General features: G+C 39.7%; 1 protein-coding gene across 1 annotated transcript in view; it reads right to left on the bottom strand.

The window, feature by feature from the left end:
- Window positions 1-4,995: 4,995 nt before the first annotated feature.
- mtnr1aa (melatonin receptor 1A a) overlaps window positions 4,996-22,983 on the bottom strand; it is a 35,519-nt gene continuing 17,531 nt past the window's right edge. The window contains exon 2 of the mRNA XM_044347345.1: window positions 4,996-6,594. Within this exon, the coding sequence (XP_044203280.1) occupies window positions 5,726-6,594 (869 nt within the window). The 3' untranslated portion in view covers window positions 4,996-5,725. The remainder of the gene's footprint in view (window positions 6,595-22,983) is intronic.

The following is a 22,983-nucleotide window of genomic DNA, read 5'->3' as shown; positions in this document are numbered from 1 at the left end:
CTGGCATCCCTGACAGAGGGGTATTATAGTGGTCAAGGCATAAGATGACCAGTGCTTGTACAAGGAGTTTAGCAGCACACTCCATCAGGTAAGACTTAATCTTTATGATGTTTTATAGTGTGAAGTGATATGAGATATTATATTAGTGAGACAGATTGAGATCTGCACCAAGATAATGGAGTAATCTAGCGGAAAGAACAGATAGAGCTGCGTATCATCTGCATATCATCAGCATAGCAATGTTAGAAGCCATGTGTCTATTGAGAAGAGAAAGGGTCCAAGAACCATTCCTCGAGGACTCTCCTTGCCAAGCCACTTTGAACGAACACCCTGTGAGGTTGGTCTCAAAACCAGGAGGTCTATATTGTACCTGAGATCACAAACAAGACTGGTTTGAATGAAGTAGATTATTTTGTTACAAGATTACTTTTGACAGCCACATTTCAAGTGCAGGTTAAACCAGATTTTGAATATTTTGTAAAGCTGTCATAACATACCTGTCAACTAGATATTTGGGGGAGGAAAAACTAAATGTGAAAGATAACTTTGCAATGTTTGCTGATGTTTTTGAATGAAAGCCATGTGCTGAAATGTATCTCTTCTCTTCTCTCTTTAGTGCCACAGAGTGGTCACAGATATATCCATTATGGAAAACATACATGAAAGTGGTGCACAATGCTTGTTTTTTGTTTGAATGGTTAAAAGAAACTGAAAAGCTTTTGTCCTGTTTATCCTACAGATTCTGATTTCTTTTTAATGATGGAAAATAAGAGCATCCTTTCTTTTCTGTCTGTATATTTCTCTCTACTCACCCCCTTTTTTCTCTCCACTCTGAAGAGGTCCATATCATTCTTGTGTGGTTGGGCAGAAACCAGAGCTGACATGCTCTACTGGGAAATGTGGTAAAAGGCATGTGAAAACAACTTCCATTATTGGATGAAAGCTGGAGAAAGCCAGACAAAAACCTGCAAGAGAAAATGACTGACTGAGGCGGGAGGCGAGGCTGCCACTCTTAGTGGATAGAATGTAATAAATGTACGGTTGCAGGGGAAAAAAATGTAAAAAATGAAAATGGTTTCTTGTAATTTTACAATAAAGACACACTTCTGACGAGTGGCTCATTGTCATGCTGCTGAACATTTTGAAAAGAGCTCATGTAATTTAGCACAAATGTAGAGGATTGATGGCTTTGTGGAAGTGTAGTATGAAAATTACAGTCAGTGATAGTTTGTAGAACTGTTGTTACACTTTTGTATAGTGTCACTGTAGTTGGAGCACAACTAGGTTGCTTCTGCCCCCCCCCCCCCCCCCCCCCCCCCTTTTCAACACATGCTTTTGTCATCTGATTCTATGTAACTTGGCTGCTGGTGAGATCATTATGAACACTTCTCTGCCATGTCTTTCTCAGACTATGGAGTGCAGTGTTTTCCTGTATCAGGCCTCTACAGCTCTGGGGAGCTTTCAGGGGCCCAGGTGGCAGCACTGATCCACCTGTGGATTATATGTCTGTGAGAGAAAAATGGGAGGACTGAGTTGCATTATCCAGTATCTTAGCAATTTTAGTCATCTTTCAGTAAGACCGAAAAAAATCAAATAGGGAGTGGCACCTTCCAGGCAAGATCATAGCTGGTTTCTTTATAGAATATCTATCACAATGTCACAGCTACAGAATACCACAGCCATCTTTACCAGCAACAAACAAACAAACAAATCATTATTTACTAAATATGCAATATGCATGAGATTTTCTAGATGTGCTGCTAAAAAACAAATTTGGATTTATTTAGTTTTCTCTTTTCTTTCTTTTTGCCTTTAAAGTCCTTAAAGTTAAGACAGAAACAATTACAGGCAGTTATGATCCAGAAAGATAAAAAATGGTCCAAATAAGATGAAAAATCAAATTTGACCTTCAGTGAGATAAGAAGGTGGAACAATTTCCACTTCAAGGAGTCTTTACATCTTATATCTCACAAGTTATTCAAAGAACATTAGTCAGTTTCCTGAAAGTAAGTGAATATATTACAAAAAACTATCTAACAGTTGCTAAATTTGTAAAAGGAGACAAAAAATAGAAAAAAGAAAGAATGAAGAAGGGAAGAAAAACAATTTTGAACCCAATATTTAAGCTTTTCCAGAGGTTTAGACTGGGGAGTTACATCAAATCTGATTTTGTCAAGATATTTTTTTACTGTTGTGTTTCCAAGGTCAAAACACTTACCCCCAGTAGTATGTAGTCATGACAACTGAGACTTATCATCCCACAGTAATAGAGCTGAACTGCAGTGTGTCTGTGGTACTCCAAGCAGTGAAACTTTTTAAAAAATTTTTTTTAACTCAACAGCAACATGCATTTCCATACACTCTGTCACAGTTACTCAGACCTTGCTGTGGACTGTTTTCTTTAAGAAGTTATATTTTTTCATAGTATGACTGCCACAGTTGTATAGACATAATAGAACATATGCTTTGGGTTTTGGGTGAACTGACCCTTTAATGCGCAGTTCATTTATTTTTGTATAGTTTAATGGAATACCGCTCCAGGGGAGAAACAGAATAGATATATGTGTTCACTGTATGAATATTCCTCTGCCAACAATAGCAATTTTTAAGAAATTGAGATCTTTTCTGTCAAAGTTTACACAGAACCGCACTGAGGCTGACATGGGTGTGCTTTGCTCTGCTGGTCATGACCTGGTCATGGTGAAGGACATATTCTATTTTATATTCTTGGTGTTGAATCAGAAACAAAGGATAGACCTAAATTAGTGCCATTGGTCTTGTAACACCTGACTTTTCTCCTCAAATTTGTTGTACATCCTGGGCTATAAAAATCTTTGGGCCCAGATTACTGTATAACTCTGTTTGAGGGCAGTGTAAATCCCTGGGATTTTTACATTTGCTCATCCCCAACCCATTCAGTCCTTTCCTACCACACACAGCTCTTGGGATTAAACGGATAGAGAAGGGGGCAGGGAGTCCGCTGGGAGCTGGCTCTTTCAGCTCTTGCTTTGAGGATGATGGTCAGTGGCCGTTACGTAAGCCAAGTGGATTTCAAATGCATAGTTGAGCCGTTCTCCTCTGTGATGCATGATGCCTTTGTCTGTGCTCCACTAACCGGGTTGCCCACGCACGCTATGCAACACACATGCAAACGCAGATGTACATTAGGTTATACAGTCCATTTGCACTGCAGAGTCCTTCATATTATGAAGAACACTGGTGCCTACTGACACTTTGTACATGCTCACCTTGAAATTTGTTTGCAGACAGAACCTGATAGCTCCGGTGTTTGACTGGCACATTCATGAATGACAGAAAGAAAATGCCTGAAATACAGTATATAACCGATCATATTCAGCTGTCCTTTAGAGCTTTTTTTTTTTTTATAGAGGTTTTACAGCTAAGGATGACTGTGTTCCACTTTGGCTAAAATCACATTACCGAGTCAGATTTGTAGCTGAGCTACTGCAGATGATCCTCAAAAATAGCAGACCAGCTAAACAACATCAATTAAAGGTGTTCTTGTACTCTCCTGAAATAAACTGGTTTAGTCAAAATAGCTATTGAAATATGGCCCTGTGATAAATGCTACTTCCATGAAGGTTACAACATTCAGTTTTTGTTGAAACTGTTTCACAGTCATTTTTGTGGCTGTAGTTTGTGGTGCTGTTGATTTGATACTGAAAGGTGTTTCTTATATGTTGTACATACTTTCTGTCTCTGCAGGGTTGTTGTATAAAACTGCATTGATTTTAGCTATGTGTGCATAATAAACTGACAACTGAGTGTACATTTTGTGGTATTTACAACTTGGGTCTCATTTGTTTCATTCTTATAAGTAATAATAACATTGTACCCACCAGTTTAAAGGTCTGATCTTATATATTTTTCTTATTGTAAACAAATCTCATGTGCAGAGCCAAACCATCAATGAACTCATCCTGTAATGTAGAACAAAGTCAGGTTGTGATATGACCACACAGATTTTAAAGAAACCCCCAGGCTAGTCAAAGTTATTTTGAAGAGAAAACGAAGGTGAACAGCAAAATTATTTCCTAATTACCTATGTAAACATCTATCACAGACTAACTGTAATGGCTCAGTTAAAATGGAATAGGATCCAAAAGCATGACTACCAGATGGAGCAGGTAAGATAAAAGGTTCAGCTGTACTCATGGTCAAAAAACTTTTAAGATTTTTGACAACATAAAACAAACAAACAAATAAACAACAACAACCAAAAAAAAAAAAAAAACAGGCAGGCACAGATGAACAAGACCAAAGGAATAAAGCAGAGTGGCAAAAAGTCCAAAAAGGCAGGCAAGGGGTCATAACAGGTACACAAAAACAGTCAGGCAGAAAAAAGGCAGAAATGCAAATGGCTGGTGACTCAAAAGACGATGTGGCAAAGAATAAGTGGTAATGGGCCGATATATATATACTATTGGGCAGATTGGAGAAGTGGAAACAGATGTGCAGGAGGGCGGGAAAAAGGGGTCACTACAGGGCAGGTGGGTGTGGCAGCATCTGGAATGACAGGAGAGTTAGTTTATGGCATGTAAGAGGGTAAACAGAAGATGAAAATGAAACTAGGACTCAGTTGACATTGTGACACCAACATCCTTGTTCAACTTTGACTTAACACGCTTGCCGTATTTGTGTGCTCACACCTCTGCAATGAGAGTTTATTTCAGACATTTTGGTGGTGCTCAGTTTTGTTTTTTCGTCCAAATACACAGATTTAGATAATCTGGTTAAACAGTTGGCTTGTTTATTATCTGTCTGATTATCTGACTGCTCATGTTTTTTGTCCACTTGGAATTCTGTGATGTGGCTGCGTTGTCAGATCTCAGTAATTGCTTTGCTGAGTACAATGTTATTAATCATCAATAGGAACGATGGCCCAAACTATTAAAAACACAAATTGTTAAAAAAAAGAATGACAAAAATTAAACTTGCATTTGTGAATAAATTGGACACAGGACCAAAGCCAGATCCTCCATCAATATCAGATTTTATTTTGCATATGAACAATTCCTGATATCCATGCATACAGTATAATGAGCTCACAGAGTGGCATAGAGAGAGAGAGAGATAGACAGAGTGAGAGAGCGAGAGAGAGAGAGAGAGAGAGAGATCCTTCTTACTAAAATATATATTCCACCTAATGAAAGGGATAGTATTGCGGGGTATACTAAGACAGCAGCAACTCACATTGCTTGCACTCAATTAGTGTTACAGTGTCACAAATGAGGTTATTAAAATTGGTTAATTTCATTTATAAACGTCTGCTTATATTTTCAACCAAGTTTTGTAGAAATCTTTTTTATTGGCCTCGTAAAATTTTGTCTTCATTTAACTGGAACCTGATATATCTTACTAATATATCTACATGACATTTCATACAAAATAAATACTTAATATAATGCATGATACATTTATCATCACTGTAAACATAAAAACAAAACGGACATCATATATTTACTGTACTACAGGTACTGCAGAATCAAACAAAAGTGCTTGATAAAAGACAAAGATAATATGCACCCCTGTTTTACTGTGATTGTTCAGAGGCCAGATAGCACCTTATGACAGTCTGTGGACAGCTCAGGGGATAGAAGCCGTTTTATATTTATATTTGGTATTTTTCTCACTCAGCATTTTTTTTCTATTTTTTTTTTTATTATCAGTCACAGCATATCCATTCATGTCCACTCAGTATTCCTCAGACAGAGTCCACCTTGACCTGGTTATTGTTGGTCATGAGTGGTGACGGTTTACTCTTGAGCCTCTCCCCTGCGTCGTTGGAGCTGTCCTGGAAGAAGATGCGCGCTGTGCACACTGATACTACAATGCGCTTGTACTCGCGCCGGAAGTTCTGGTTCAGAACACCATATACAATGGCATTAAGGCAGCTGTTGAAATAGGCCATGAAGTAGCTGGCCACGAATAACCACTCAGGGATGAGAGGAACCACTACCTCTGGCTTGATCGCAACCGCCAGACCGATGAAGTTGAGTGGCGCCCAGCATACAGCAAAGAGCACAAACACCACAAACATGGTGACAAAGTTCCTCACGTCATGTGGTGTCAGCTTGGGACGATTGTCTGGCTTGACCCGCCTCCTCACCTGTATGACCAGTATCCAGATGCGCAGGTAGCAGTAGGTGACAATCATTATAGGTAAAATAAAGTGAAAGAAAACCACTGCGATTGTGTACGCTGAGCTAGCTGACTGCTCAAAGGTGCAGGAGTATACTCGTGGGTCGTACTGCAGCGAACCCACAAACAGATTGGGCACAATGGCCACTACTGTCAGCGCCCAAATTAACATCACATAGCAAACAGAGTTTTTGTCACTGTACAGCTTATCATACTTGAGGCTGTGGCAGATATAACAGTATCGGTTGATGGCGATGCCGGTGATGTTGAAGATGGAGCCGATGACGCTGACGCCCATGAGGAAGCCGCTGATCTGGCAGTGGACGTAACCCAGGTTCCACCCATTGTGGAAGATGGAGGTGAGGACCAGAGGGTACGGGTAGATGGCCACCACGAGGTCCGCCACTGCCAGGCTCACCACAAAGATGTTCCCTACACACAACATGCACAAACACACACCCACGAGAGAGACAAGGAAGGACACATGAGTCATTGATAACAGAAGCAGAACAGATTGTTAATCCAAATAAACAAGACAAAGACAGCGTGACCAATTGTGCAAAGAGTGCCAAGTTATTCATTCAGAAACATGTTGGAATTATCAGCCAAATGAAGGACTGTCAGGCTATTTTTCAGGTTTTGGCGTTTTACTACAGACTATGTATGTATAATTGAAAACATTCAAAGCATATCACAACTTCAAAAACTTTTTTACATTCTCTCTAACTTTCTGGCAGCCATTTGATCTGATTCATTTCAGTACAGGGAACAGGGATGGTACAAAAACTACACTAAAAAAATCATACAGAAGAAATGTAATGTCACCCTGGTGGTTGCTGAAGGGACCATTTCAACCATAGGTTAAAGTTTACTGCTCACTGCCATATTTGTCCTTTACTTGAGCGAGAAACTACAAATTTGGACAATTAAATGGGGTAGTAACTGCATTATCTCAGAATAATGACATAACTTTGACAAATGTAATTATCACATTGAAGCTGTTCTGTGTGATGGTTTAAATCAGGGTTCAAAAGGCTCTTCATTTTCATCCTGCTCTGACATTTAAAGGAAAAGAAATAGCTGCTTGGCAGGAAAGACGATCCTTTTGAAAATCAAAACATTTTTGGTATTCTCAGGAAAATGGTTGGCAGTGACATGATTTATAAATATGCTAAAACATGTAAAAACACCATTGCAATCCTTTGGAGACATCCTTTTGTTTTTGTTGCTACTTCGTTACATAAGCCACAGGGAAAGGGCCTCAAGGCTAGATGTTCAGAGGGAATGCATCTGCAAATTTTGTGTTGTTGTGTGTACAACTGTGTGTGTGCTTGTGTGAATTTCTACAGTAAATGCATGTGGTCGTTTCCCCTGATGATTTGCCGTGTGTGGACTTCAACATGCAATCAGTTGTCACCTTTTGATGTTGGCAAATAGTAAAAGGGAAGGGGTCCCTGTCACTAAATAATGCATACTTCTAATTGCAAGCAAGTACTCAACATTGTGCATGCCAGGCAAACATGATCTAAAGGCTGGGGCGGTAATCAAGGGCACACAAATGCAGTCTTTGTCCCAAATTGATGGGAAAATTAGACATGGCTTGTTGGAGAACAAACTGTTAACACACGGAGAGGCGACGGACAGCGACTGTGATGCTGGACTTTGTTCCAACATGCACATCAAAGTGACAAAAGAGCAAAAGAGTCTGTTTAAACAGGCTCTTGCATGTGTGCAGGCTCACACTGCTTTGTGGCTCCAGTTTTCCTCAATTATCCAGACCTTCACATTTTTGCATTATTTACTGTTGGGTGTCCTGTCATGAGGATGTTGGAGGATCTCAACATCTAGCCAGGTAGCATTTTCACAGTTATCACTCAAATCAGTGGAATGCGTTGAATGTATAGTAGTAAGCAGAACATTTACAAAGCCTAATGACAAGCCCAGATTCAGTTTTGCCTATGTGACAACACCCTGTCACAGATGATAAGATGCATAAACTGCATGTCAGGTGGGAACTGAGCACATCGTATATCTCTACAATCACTACTGTGAAAGAGGCAATTTCATTTCTGTGCTGACGTTTGGTCTGTCAGTATCAGACACACTCCCTCTTACCTGCAGGCAGACCTGTCAGTCTCACCTGGGCATTAGAAGCACACTACTGATCCGCCCGGTGGCCTGTTATCTCCCACGGAACATACCAACCATTCTACTGCTAGGGATCATGTGTGGCTATTTATTAAGTTTTGTCCTTTTATATCTGTCATTCAGCTGCCCTCTATGGGGAATTAGGTGCACCTGCTGCTGTCACAAGATCCCATGGCGTCTGGAGAGCTTTACTCTACATGTATGTGTGTGTGTGTGTGTGTGTGTGTGTGTGTGTGTGTGTTTTCTTGTAGATCTATCTTTGTGGGGACATTGAGGAGAGTTTTGTAAAGTAAAGAATAGGGCTGCAACTAATGCTTATTTTTTTATTATCAATTAATCTGTCAATTAATCAGTTAGTCATTTGGTCTACAAAATGTCAGAAAATGGTGAGAATGGTGAAAATTGAAATAACCTCTCAAAGCTCAAGGTGGAACCAACATGAAAACTAGTTTGGTTCTGTAAATTTCTGCTGTCAGTCAGCCTGGTGATGGCAGGTTAACCGGCCGCCAGTCTGGAGCTGCTGCTGATAGATGGCTGGATCTGTGGGCAGAGACACTGAGTGCAGGTTGGAGTTGGTGTGGACTGAGTGGATAGATTATGCACCTCTCGCATCTCACTTCCTATGTGGATTCCTAGTGTGAGTGAGTTTGTGGCTTTTAGTGAGGGGCAAAAGCACATCACTGTAAAGGAAAGGGGTGCACTGGACCTATAACACAAGACAAAACGAGAACATCAATGCGAAATGGAATGCAGCACAATGATCGTTTTATCTTGATTATCTTATTTTCATAATCATTGGAAGCCAAAATCGTAATTGAAAATAAATTCGATTAATTGCCCAGCCCTAATATAAATCCATTATTTACTCTCATTTCAGCTCTGTTTTGGTCTCCATTAACATCTGAGGGGAAATATCTGACTCTTTAGATGCTAAATTCTACACTAAATTAACTTTGTATGTCTGTTGCTGAGCAGGTATTGTATAGTTGTGTTGCGACTGGACACAAGGTTATGAGAGCAGTGAGAGTGAACCAAAACAATAAAGTTGTGGGCAGTAAAACCAAACAGTGAGCTGAGAAAATGCTAAAATGGTCTGTAGTGGTAGTAATGGTCTGAGTTGAGAATGCCTGTAGCCGGGTGAGAATTCTTTGTGTATTCCTCACTACAAGTGACCTTTCACATTACTCACAATCATTTGATCAATTTTTGACATAAAAAAATATTGGTTAGTGCAGAGTGTGAATAAGAGAATGTATTATGTCAATAAGGGTACATTTGTGGGGACAATATCAATTCATTCACATTATGGGGACTCATCCACCAGTTTTGGACAAACAGTTGGTCCCCAAAAGGTAAACCATCAAATTTTATGGTAAATGGTTAGTTTTTGGTTACAGTTGGGTTAGGGGTTGTAGTGGTTATGGTTAGAGTTGGGGTAGATTTCCTGGAAATTAGTGTCAATTCTATGTCCCCCTAAGTGACAAAAACAAGTGAATGTATGTGTGTGTGCAGAGATGAGGGCTGGCAGCACTTAGTGAAGCTCCATGCATAGAGAATGTGCTTTGCACGTTCAAATAGGTGTTGAGACAAGGTGCAAACACTCAACTTTAGGGAGGGGCTGTCTCTCCCTCGGCTATACTGTAACAACTCTGTTACAGGATTTTAAACTCAAGTCACTCAGTATTAACAGCCTTAACCTTGACAAGGTCATGTGGTGAAAGGCCTACAGGCAGCTGGCTCTTTTGACTGTTGGACTCTCTCACTCACTGTCTCTGTCACTGTGACTAGTCCTATGATTGACGCATCGCTCAGAGTTTTCATTTGGCTTGAGGAGAGATATGGTTTCGTGCTGTGTCCCTTTTCCATTTCTGCAACCCCACACTTTTCAACCATTTTCTGTTAAGACTTAGGTACAAGTGAAGCCCATCTGAGTCTTAAACTTTGAAAAAAGGATTTTTGCAGTAATGATACCTTTGAGTCTTTATCAGCCTGGAACATCTGAATTAGGAGCACAGTGTCTTAAACTCAGTCAAGCTGAATGTGAAATGTCTGTGAGCAGCTATACTGAGGTCTTTCCAAAGATTTTCCAAAGGGATTTAAGACCTGGCTTTTTACTAGGTCATGCAAGGACTGTCACTTTCTTGTCCTGAAGCCATTCCAGTGATATGGAAGGCCTGTGATTTGATATGGAGCTTAGTTTAACTGCAGTCAGGGAGACTATTTTATTCTTAAATCTTTTGCTTCTACTTGTTCATAGACTTTCATCAGATCATTAAAGCTCAGCCTTTTGGTTCTTCTCCATTCACAAATGTTGCTTCTTCCTTTAAATCAAATCAGGTTAAATATTCAAGAGGTCACGCCCTTTCATCGTCCAATCAAATAAGCTTAAATCTGTCCACTCACTATCTTCATGCACGAGACACTCACTAACCAGTGTAAATTTTATTTACGTTAATCAGCTGCTCCTGTGCTGCACATCCATCTCACAATGCTGTCCTCCCCCAAAGACACCAACATAAACACTGGCCAAGCCAGAGGCATGAGCAATTATACAGTTATTCCCTATAATTGGGCATTAGACAAGGTCTAAGCAAAGAACTGAGAAAGAACTCTACGTCTAATCAGGGGGACTTTGCGTCATAAACAGACACTCCTGACTGAACCGCCTGTAGATCAGTGTCAACATAACATAAGGCTTTTCGTTTGGCTGCATTTATTCTTCCTCCAACCTCAGAAGTCCGTCTCTCTGTGTTGAAAACAGCACCCACAGCATGAGACTGCCACCCTCACGCTGTGCAGCAGAGATACTGTTAGACTGGTGGGGAGCTGTCTCCTTCCTCTGGTCTGCTTTGAATTACAACTGAAGACTTGCATTGTCTTAGACCAATGTTTTGCTCTCAGAGTTGTGCTGTTTTTCCAGCAGTGACGTCTTTCACCTTCTCTGATATGTAGTCCAGCAAGTGCTGTTCTGACTGTTGTCATTCAAAACTTGTTGTCTCAGCAAACTCTACATAGTTCTGTCAGTGGCTTTCTTTGTCACCTCCCTGACCACGGCCCTTATCGCCCAGTCGTTCAGTTTAGTACTACTATATACAGTAGTTATGCCCAGATTTTTGCTAGAAATTGCAATTTGGTATAACTCCCACAAAATGTATAGAAAAATTGTTAAATTTAAAAAAAAAAAAATGCTTGTAATTCTTACAAATACCACTTTCATACATAAAATAATTAAATGTATAACTATTGTTACAACTGTAGATGAAGTAAATTAGCCCAAATAATCTTCATCAATTCAACTCTCAGAAAATCACTTCAAAATGTATAATATATAATCTATCCATCTATAACATATTGGCCCAACTGACCATTTATGAGCACATGATTATTTCTGGCTGATGTCTTACTTCTGGCAAATATCCATCAAATCAACTTCATGGTTGTCTGTGCAGACACTCTTGTCTACCAACTGTTACATGCTGCCACACTGATAAATCTTTACTGTGAATCTATTACTCTCCCCTTAAAGTGAAAGAAACAAGCTGAGATATTATTTGAACAGTAGAGATGGTTATCAAATATGTTCCAGCTTTTGAGTGGTATCACTGTAAGATTCTGGGGCTACATGCAAGATAAGATGTGCACGTGCTGAAGGCTAGCAGCAGGTGGAGCAAGTCTGAATACGTCTGTGGCCTTATGTCCTGACTGCACTAATGAACTACAGTAGGCTTTTCAGTACCCACAGTCAAAACTCAAGTCTAACTGCACACGTTGTCAGGGGGCGTTAGGTCAGAGATCAGAACGTGAAGGTGCAGAAAAAGCACGAAAAGGCCTTTAGTCCACCGCCCTTGGCAGAACATACTGCAGAAGGTTTATTTTAATGTATGTTAATGTGTGAAAAACCACCTCAGGAATGTGAATACATTTCAGTATGTCAATGTTGATAATAATGACTCTAAATGTACAGTATAGTCAAATGCATATCTCATAGTATGAATTTAAATTCTAAACAGGCTGTATTTTCATGGCAGTGGAAAGACTAGTAAAAGCTGTGCTATAAGACATGTGGGTATTTTCCTGACCTTGAAATGTTCTTTGCCTGTTGCTTTGGTATTTTTAAGCCCAGTGTGCAAAGACGCCAGAATGGAAGAAGCATAAAGATACCGGAGTTCAAAATCCATAAGACAGCACAAGGCGAGGTGTTGATATTTTGCTGAAAAGTGGGTCTTTTATGATGTGTTCAAAAGTCTGAAAGCCAGTTTTTTTTGTGTGTGTGTGTGTGTATGCAACCTCAGTTAGCTATTAATTTGATTCCACCAGTAAACCCAATCTCAATTCCTTGACAGGAATTGCAAAACAGTCAAGAAAAATGTAAGTAAACACATTTATTAGCATACTCTCTTAGTGAAAGACATATTTAGATTAAAAAAAACAAAAAACCTGCAAGTGTAATGCAACTATAGTAATATTGCGAATGCTTTAGACAATATGAGCTTCTCTTAAAGATGATCAGCCATCAGAAGGGGCAGTTAGTGTGCTCTGCCTGAGGCCTTTCCCTAATTTTGAAAATGCCACACTAAAGTGCAGTGTCATTATGCATGGTAATGTGCAGGTTTCCTTATTAAATCAACAGCAGATGCCAAGCTGCTGCCATATAACCACAAAATCATCTGTGCTTCAGTGTACATCCAGCTGGTCAGTTATAACCTGGAAATCATCTAATTAACACACAGCATGACATCCTGGGACACACAGGACAGTTCACACTTCTGACAATTAAGAAAAATCACCTCTCTCTCATTCTGGTACCCATCCTCTCTCTCTTTGTATTTTACTGTAGACTAAACACAGAGTGCTTAATCTCACATGGCAGTTTATAATGTGGATTATTGTACTGCAAATCTAAAATGTGCCACATTTAACTGGCAAAAAAAGAAGAAAGAAATGTGTCTAAATTAAATCTTAAAATCTAAAATAAAAATGTACATATCCACAAATGTAAATTGAACTTTTCCAGGTATTCTTCTTACAAGGACATTTGGTGTGCTATTTTTGTCATTTGCCACTGTGATTGACACAGCAATTGAAATGGTACAAGGCAAGTAATGTGACAGACTGAGAGGATAAGGATGAATTATCACACCCCTGCGATTTATATTCAACTTCACTGCACTAGCACGCCCCACCTCTGTGAACCACAGTATCATTACCAATTGGATACACATTCGTTGACCTTGCCACCATCACATGGCACAAAACTTTCTGCACCATTTCTTTTCTACTAAGAAAACATTCTCCTCTTGAATTTCCTTTCATCATTACTGCACTGGTGACTGCTCATACATGATTCAGCGATCAGTAACTGTGCCAACAATTTCAAAAGTCTTGAATAAAGATGAGTCCTTGATGAATGAGGGGATATAATGTATGTGTGTGTGTGTGTGTGTGTGTGTGTGACTGTGTGTTGGGGGCATTTAGTGAGGTCTTGTGGAATTCACTCAAAATATCTCCCAGCTAGCTCTATGACGAGAAAAAAACGGATTATCATGGCACTCCATCCAGCAGAACTAGGGTGGCAGCTCCCGGGTGTGCACAGAGAAATGTGACAGAATGCACACAAAATAACAACTGCGATGATGGAACTTCACTTGAACTGCAGTAATAATAATCCAAAGAGAAAGAGAATCAGAGCGTGATGTTTAGAAGGAGGGAGAAAACAGAGAGAGAGGGACATATAAAGAAGCAGAGTGATTATGTGCCTGGGTCACTATTGGATTTGCGGATATTGTCTTTATGAATGAAGCCCGTGACAGGCGTGGATGATGAGACTCTTGGCAGGTTTAATCTCCACACTTCTCTTACAGAAGCTATTTCAAGAGTCACACACTGAACATACTGTACATTAATAATAAAGCACGGATGCTGGAAGACAAAATCTGTCAATAACCTTATCTGTTACTATATAAAGTTTGTTTTCAGCTGCTGTGAGAAGAGAGAAAAAAGGAAGCCCTTTTAACACGGAATTAGGGAAAAATGGTTTATTTCTACCCTGGTGTGGAAAAGGAAAGAAGGGATTTGCAAATTGACCTTAAGTGCCCTCATGCTAGGGAAATAACAACCAGGAACAGCACGGGGGAAAGCAGCACTACACTGCCAGCCTGACTGTGGTTTGCATGACCATCAGGCATCATTGCTGTTTTCATACAGCAGCCTCGCACAAGTAGCCTGAAGATGATTTAAATGTCGGTATCAAATGTTAACCACAACAGTTAACACAAACAGTGCAAATTGCAATGCGTCAGAGTGATCACGACAACACAGTGTTTTTGTGTGTTTTAATTCAAGGTTATTTCCTGACTCAGGACATCCAAGAATGTTTATCGCTACATGTTCCCATGTAATTCTTTTATCAGGCTGAGGAGGTTTTTCCATTGGGTAGGAAATTCTTCAGGTTAGCACACAATGTCCTCTGTCTAGCACAACTTTTGAACCAGCGGTGCATTTTCTTTCTCCAATAAGGGAGGAATTTTGCCAACACACACACATTTCTGATCTCAAGCAAGTACTCTTTGTCTTTGCTTTATTTAAGGAAAGATTAATGAGTTCCTGTTGTGCTTGGCACTTTCATGATGAAGGGGAGGGGGGGGTTAGCACTGTACTTCGATGCAACGTACGTGAGAATCGAGGATCCAGTGAGGTTTACTTCTCAAGTAACCAACTAAGTCAAACCTCAAAATCCAAACTAAGCCGACTCCACCTCAAATTGTTCGGCCTCTTTCTTAGAGCTACCATTGCAATTTTGAGGATCATGTGTTGTGAAAATACCTGTCCGCCACACTTACTTTCTCTGGTCAGGGAGCAGAGATGACAAAACACCACGGGTGGTGTCACACTAGATGTCAGCCAGGCCCCCACAGCTGGTGGCTTGACACAGCCTGACAGGTCCAGTCACGTCTTCCAGATAAAGGCCCCTAGACAAGTTGTCCAATGTCATGTTGTCAATCTGATTACACAGTCTTCATGTGTCATGAACCAGTGGCAAAACAGGTTATAAAAAATTAAGTTGTTTGTCAGACCAGGTGTGAAAATCCACAATTTTGAACTAATATATCTTATAACACTAGTATTGTCATGTGCTAGCACTTATCTTTCCATCACAATGATCTCGATGAACATCAGGTCATTGTGTGGGGGATACTGTACTTTACATCCCCTGAGGAGCTGTGGGTTGGGTGAACCATGTGGCCACAGCTCTTGTAGCTGCTGGTGCTGCTAACATTTACAGTACTCCAGCTGCTCCCCACTGAGCCACACTCTGTAGTTCAGCTACAGCATCTGCTGTAAAGTAGAGAAAAACTCTACATACTGTTTGTATTAGTTCTACGCACTACAGCATATTCTTTATCTTTCTTTTATCATAAAAGATTACAAATAGAGGACGTTAAGTAGGACAATGCAGGCAGAATCCCCCATCTGAAGCATGAATAAAGGCATTTCTGCTGAGTTTCAGTCCCATCAGTCTGTCATTAATGTGGCAGGTGCAGGTTATTTTGCTGACGCTAGTATCCAGAGTGGCTTTAACCCCTTCCATACATGTGAATGATGTAGGTCTACCGAACCAACATTTTCCCCAATGATAAGAGGCTGCTGTTGCAGATTCATCTCTGGTCGTCACTGCCCACAAAGAGTGTGATATATTATGTATTTATGTCTTGAAGTTGAAGTAATAAAAAAGCAATGCAACTATTGCTTTTGTGCATTCATTTGTGGTTGTGATCTAAAAATTCTCCTGTATAGTCATCAACCTGGAAAGATTGAAGGACAGACTCACAATTTCTCAAGCCTGTTTTAAAACAACAGCCAGGTGCCCAAATGAACATTGAAATAGGTTTTTCTTGCCATAATCATTCCTCCTGTTCATACTGGCTATTAGAAGATCTCTTCATAATGCACCTTTAATGTAAGTGATGGGGGCCAAAATCCACAAGCTTCCTTGCCAAAATGTATTTAAACGTTTATCTGAAGCTAATATGAAGCTTCATCTGTCCAAATTAGTCAAATCAAGAAGATATCTTTCAATGTTACAGTCTTTTTAGTGCCAAAGTCCCACTTTTTGTTACTATACTTCTACCATAGGAAGGAACAAGGAAACACTGTCCCAAGAAACAAAAAGAGGGACTTTTATGCTAAAAAAAACTGTAAATGTGGCAGATATCCACTTGATATGACCAATTCAGACTGCTGAAGCCTCATATAAGCTTCAGATAAAAGCATTTTTGCACAAAATGACTGTAGATCTACTGTGGATCACTTACATTGAAAGACGACCTTTTAATAGCCAGTATGAACAGGAGGAATAATTACAGCAAGCAAAACCTTCTCTCATGTCCATATGGCCCCTGACTGTCGATCGAGCAACAACAACAAAAAAACTCCACTCGGTGAATCAGCCAATGGTCTGTGCTCACTTCTAAACAGACCAAACCTAGGTTACATTACGTGACAACAACATCAGTATCATGTGATGACAGTTTATGCTTAGGCTACATGGGTTTTAACTCATTTGAACAAGTTACATGTTAGTGCTAATACATTCAAACGTGCCCCACCAGTGTTAGCAGGCTATGTGGTATTTCAACTACAACTGGGAACATCAAAAACACTACATTCATACACGACGCTGCAGTAAATGCCTTGTCATGTTAGACAGACTTCCTTCACTTTTTCATGGCATTATTTTTGCACAATGGTCACATTTTACAGTGTCATTACTGTGTTTTGTGAAGCATTTTGCTTTCGAAAAGCACTTTTTCTTCGCGAATCCCATTTCTCAAAACTAAATTCTAACAATCAAACTGAAAAGCATCATTGTTGCAAAATGGACCTTTACACAAACCTACACACATCACCAAAATAATGGATAGCAGTTCTGTATGAATTAGTTTGTGTCTTGTGTGAAAATCCCTTCAAACACACAAAGAGAAAAATGGAAGTGCCACATGTTTGAGCACAATACTGACAAATTATCTGCTGAAAACAGATTTTCAAGGCTGTTCTTACACCACCTGTCCTGCTCACATGAAAGAAACATTTTAAACCTCATCCATCCTGCCTCAGTATTCCACAGGTGATTCCAGTGTGCATAGTGGAGTAGCTGTCTGAAAGGCAGACCAGTGCAGAGCCTGGCAGGGGGCTGGAGGGTTGACCCAGATTGAGGGAGACAGAATGAAATGTTCAACCAGGACACACAAGATCGGTTTGAGTAAAGTGTCATGATGACCGTTGCCTCTCTCTCTCACTCTCAAACACAGACATACGTAAACCCACAACCATTGATTGTGCTCCAAACTCTCACAATCCCAGCCCTGTGAAATTTCATGTACAGCTCAACAGCAGCAACACACCTAAAATTTGCAGTGCCGATTATTTGCCTGGTTTCCACAATTATTTTTGTATATATTTGTGGTAAATGTATAATTCAACAGATTCAGGGTTTCCGTCAGAAACGTTGTTAGGCCCGGCGCTGAGCAAAATTCAGAGGAGCGGCTGAGATTGTCACTAGAATTAGAATACCTGGTCCTTAAAAGAGTCTACCTTAAGTGAGCCTGGGCTTAAGTTATTGCTAGCTTTGGGGCTAACCCCCTTCACTTCAGCTGGGTGGTAAGCAAGACACAGGAACTTGGCTTTGGTCTTGATGGGTCGCAGATTCACAGCTATATTGCTAACTTCACAACTCTGTGCTTCTGTCACTACAGCCTCACGGTCACTCACCCTGCTCTCTCTTTCTCTCTCTCAACTGCAAACTTGCTATGCACTGAGCTATTCTTTAAAGGAGCTATGCTACTTGTATAACAGATTTTAGTCTAGGAAACATCTTAAAATACATTTTTTTTTAAAAATCACTGATGCTTAGGCCCGGCGGGGGGGTCAACTGAGGCTTAGCAGGGTTTTCAATACACTGGCGGAAACACTGAGATTTAATCTTTAACTCTAGCGGGAACAGAAACAAAACACTTCTGTGGCTTCATATTGCTCCATTTAGCAAAGACAAGGTGAAAATTGTCAAGAGAGAGAAGAACATTCATGTCAGTTATATAAAAGCATACACATCCAGCTTTGCAGACAAAGGGCCACTGTATAAATGAACAGAGGTGCTTTCTGCAGATGGTCACATGGACAGTGTTGAAACATCCAATTCTGCTCCTACAGAAGTTATCCTGAAACTCCAGCAGGTTAGTGGATAATGACAAAGAGCCTTAGGGTCTTACATGAGGCACCGTTTGATAAAATGATGAAATGAAGTCTGACACGCTTACAGTATGGTACAGTGTAGCGTTTGTGGCCATGTGACCTGACAATTTGACAACACAAGAGCTACGAGTGCTGCTTAAAGTGTAGTTATTAGAAAGAAAACAGCAATAAAATGTGAAGAGGATGCACTCTGATTTTAATTTTGTCAATCAAAGGTGTCAAGAAAAGTATTTGTTGATCACATTCCATAACAAAAATGAAACAATAACTACATATGACAACTTATATACTGTACTTATACAAGCAACATTGTGACAGAACTGCACAAATGTTCAGTCTTGGTAGTTGTAAACAGGTAAACAGAGCGAGTTCTCTGAGCAGATGAGAACATTGTGTTAACATAGTGACAGAACACAACAAAGATGGTGACAGTTGTATAACAGCCTTAATAACCTGGTCACACCAGAGAGTGGTAGAGCGTAATTAATCTGCACATCTTTGAGAAATAATCACTGCTAAAGTCTTGGTGACATAGGGACCACTTGCTGGGCTAGATGGTGAACTGCTGTAGCTGGCGAGCTAATGGCCAACATGCTAAAAAGCTGGGGACATGCTATTGCTAATTAGCCAAAATAGCCCTCCTAGTCCTCTATACTGTGTTGTTTGCTACCCCTGACATTTTGTTCTCTGTATTGTGCATCATTTAATTAGTTAAGTTATTGCAGAGGGCAAAAAAGCTTCGAAGAAGTTTGGAAGCCAAGACCAAGCTTGGTCACGATTGGGACATAAAGTTCACACAGTTTAGTCAAATTTGTACCATGGTCTCCGCAACACAACCAACAAGCTATGAAAGCCTCCTCCAGTTTGGACTCTATTCCCGCAAAGGTCAGCACTGTCAAAACAGCTTGCTCATGGTCATGTAAAAGTTCACCAAAGTTGAACTGGACCAAATAATTTTGATGTTTTAAATGGTAGCGTGAGTGGACCTTTACAGCAATTTTAAACATCCGTATAAGTAGTTGTGTCCTTCACAATGTAATAAACCAGCAATCACTGTGCTAGGGCACAGCACAACACAAAGTTAGACAGAATTCTACAGGTTTTCTTCAGGCAAAAGTAGACTAAATTGTCTAAGTAGAACCAAATTGTGCCTACCATAAAAAAAAAAAAAAAAAAAAAAAAAAAAAGTTTTTGTCAAAAGTTGAAGTGTAGAAAAAATCAAGTGCCACAGTCAGCATTGGCACACAGCCTCCTCCAAATACTCACATTTCAACTAATCACATACACACACACGCACACATACATGCACACGCGCATAGCAACCAATTACAGGGTGACTTGGATTCCCATTTGCAATTACCAAGCAGCTTGATCCTGTCAGAAGATTGGTTTGATCCCATTTATGTCATTTAGGTCCCTGGAAAGCAAGTATTTAATGAGGAGTCACTGCCACTCATTATGAAATGAACACACACTCATCATGCCTCAAGGTTATTGAGGTTATTGTGCAGTAAAACCAAAACTAAGCTACCTTAACATCTGGAATATTTCTTTTAAAATGAAAATTGGAGAACATTAATAGACCTGATTCGCATTAGTGCTAGCAGAAATTAAAAACAAAATTGCAGTAACCGCCAAATTAATACAATGTGAAGTACTTTTAGTTCTATTATCTAAAGCCAATATGAACTTATGAACTCATATGAAAATAAATAGAGCAGAGGAGTCTCCCTGAATTGCTTCCTGAGTTGGGAAACATGGTGGTCACAATTAAATTAAGCAGTTGTAAGAGAGTGGAAGTGAACCTACACTGAGTTTAAGAGCCAAACGTTTGTACAGCTGATGAACACCCATCAACCTCCCTGACCTTCACACCCTACTGTTCGCTGTGCTGTATGAACCTCACATTACTTCCTGAACTGACACTAACTTTGCCACATAATGAAAAAAGGATAAAGGCTGCAAAATGGGTATTGAAGGGTAAGTGGGTAAGTGAAGTATTTGAATATTATATATAATAATATTACCATACACATTTTTCCCTCATAATTTCAACAAAATACAATTTAAATGTGATATGAAACTGCTATAGTAAATACGTATGCCTGGAGTTATTTTCAGTTAACTAATATACTTAACAGTGGTTGTGGAGGCAAAGATTCATACATGGTGGAGGTTCAGTGCAGCTTATCACACTGCACAGCTGATGCCAAGAGTGTATCTGTGTGTGTATGTGTGTGTGTGTGTGTGTGTGTGTGCACGCGTTTTGTTCCAATTTCTCAAGACAGCTGCTGTACAACTTCAGGATCTTGTTTTGGGTGAAATATTTGCAGCCTGGTATTAAAAACCATAAATCCAGTGTTTCCACCAGTACTTCAAAGCCATCTGTCTGCACAGCCTGGTTTGCCACCATGTCTTTATATACAGTATATAATGTGTGTGATGACCTTCCACACTCACTCATGCAAGAATGTCTGCACTATGATTTTAGCCACGCTAGTGGCAAGGCCCGAGGGACAGCATCGGTGGGTCAGTCCACCACTTTGATTAGGACTGAAATGTATCAACAACAATTCAATGAATTGCCTTGAAATTTCGTACAGACATTCATGGTCTCCAGAAGGATGAATCCTACAGACTTTGCCCCATAAACTTTGCATCAAGCACCATCATAAGATCAGACTTCAAATTTGCCCAATACTTTGGTGTATGACCATACAGTGTATCTGAAAAACTAATGCTATTCCCATTAACCTCAGCTATACTTTGTCTTTAGTGCTAATTAGCCAATGTTAGCATGGTAACAGGCTAAACTAAATGGTAAACCTGTTAAATATGACCCACTAAACATCAGCATGTTAGCATTGTCACTGTTAGGATACTGATGTTGGTATTTAGCTCAAAGCACCACTGTGCCAAAGTACAGCCTCACAAAGCCACTAGCATGGCAGTAGACTTTTGGACTTGTTATTTTTTTTATACCACTGCTAGAGCTGCTTGTGTTTGAGCTGGAACAATCACTGACATGTATGGTTTGGAGGTAATTAAAACAAGTTACTCTCCTATAGTCTGTAGTTAATTGAATTCCGCTCAATGTCCAAATTTTTAAAACCAAATCATGTCAGAACTTGTTTCTCCATCTTTTGGTCATGCCTGTACCTCTGTCTGTGTCCATTTCTTCTCCCAGACCATCTAAGCATACAAAAGTGCATTTGATTTAGCATAGATAGAGGAGTGTGCGGACAAGTTTCTAATGACCTATCAGTGACATTGCCTACATTAACAGCTGTGCAGTTCTGTGCACATCTTTAAGTTGTGCCGGTTAACAGAATAATATGCAAGAGACAGGATTGTATGACAGTTTTAAATGACGAATCTATAATGTAATGAGTTATGCAACTGTACTAAAGCCAACAATCCGATGTATATGTTGATATATTGTTGCTGTTCCCATGGAAAATTGAGGTCAGACAAGAGCTTTACCATCTGTTGAGCTTTATTATATATGATTAGTTTGTGCAGCAGTTTTTTTTCCGTCATCCTATCTGACCCCAATTGACCTGAAAGAGCTCAATGTAATCTCCTTATAGCATAGTTGAGATTCTTTCTGCATGTTTTGAATGTCATCTTTTTACTATGTTTTCAGACTTACATACCATAAATTTGAGGGCTTTGAAAAGATGAGCCATATTTTATTACTGTGGTTAACGGCTTATGTTACAATTTTTTCTGACTGTCACTCAAAGCATAAGCTTTGGACATAGTCACTAATTTCCGATTTACTGCATGTAACAGTTCTGCTTCAAAGTCACATAAAGAGCAGCCAGAATGTCATATTCTCACTAATCCCTATATTAAAAACCCGCTATCTTCTTTTGCATCACAAGTATTTTCTGCATTCATGTGTCTCTCAACCTTGCATCATATCCTGGGTAGCCATTCCCATCATAATTATGATGACAAGATCAAAAGTTCACTTAAACATACAGTGTGTGTGTGTGTGTGTGTACAGTCACACAAGCATTATGCACACAGAAACTGTATCTGTGTGTGGAGAGACACTACATGGACCCAGCATAAATACACAAAAAATAAGCACCATGTGTAAACATACACAGCATCTGGGAGACAGACATCAATCACCCACCCACGCTTGTCATACAAATCCTCTCTCTTTTAGTTGTACTCACAAATAGACAGAAATAGTATTCTGCAAGAATGACATCAACAACCTGGTGGTGGAAAGACGGACCCAAAAATAACACGTTATCAGAAAAGATCGCACCTCATACAATATTTATCAGATTCTTGTTTTTTAGACAGGAACAAATGGATTCTGATGCATGTCTTGCTTTTTGTTTGTTGGTGTTTGTAGTGGAAGCTAGACTTGAGGAATTATAGGAAAAAAATAAACTAAATTCAGCA

The sequence above is a fragment of the Thunnus albacares genome, chromosome 3 (assembly GCF_914725855.1).
Source record: "Thunnus albacares chromosome 3, fThuAlb1.1, whole genome shotgun sequence".
NCBI classification, from domain to species: Eukaryota; Metazoa; Chordata; class Actinopteri; order Scombriformes; family Scombridae; genus Thunnus; species Thunnus albacares.
The sequence above is the reverse complement of the archived record's forward strand: the minus strand, read 5'-3'. Positions and strand labels throughout refer to the sequence as shown.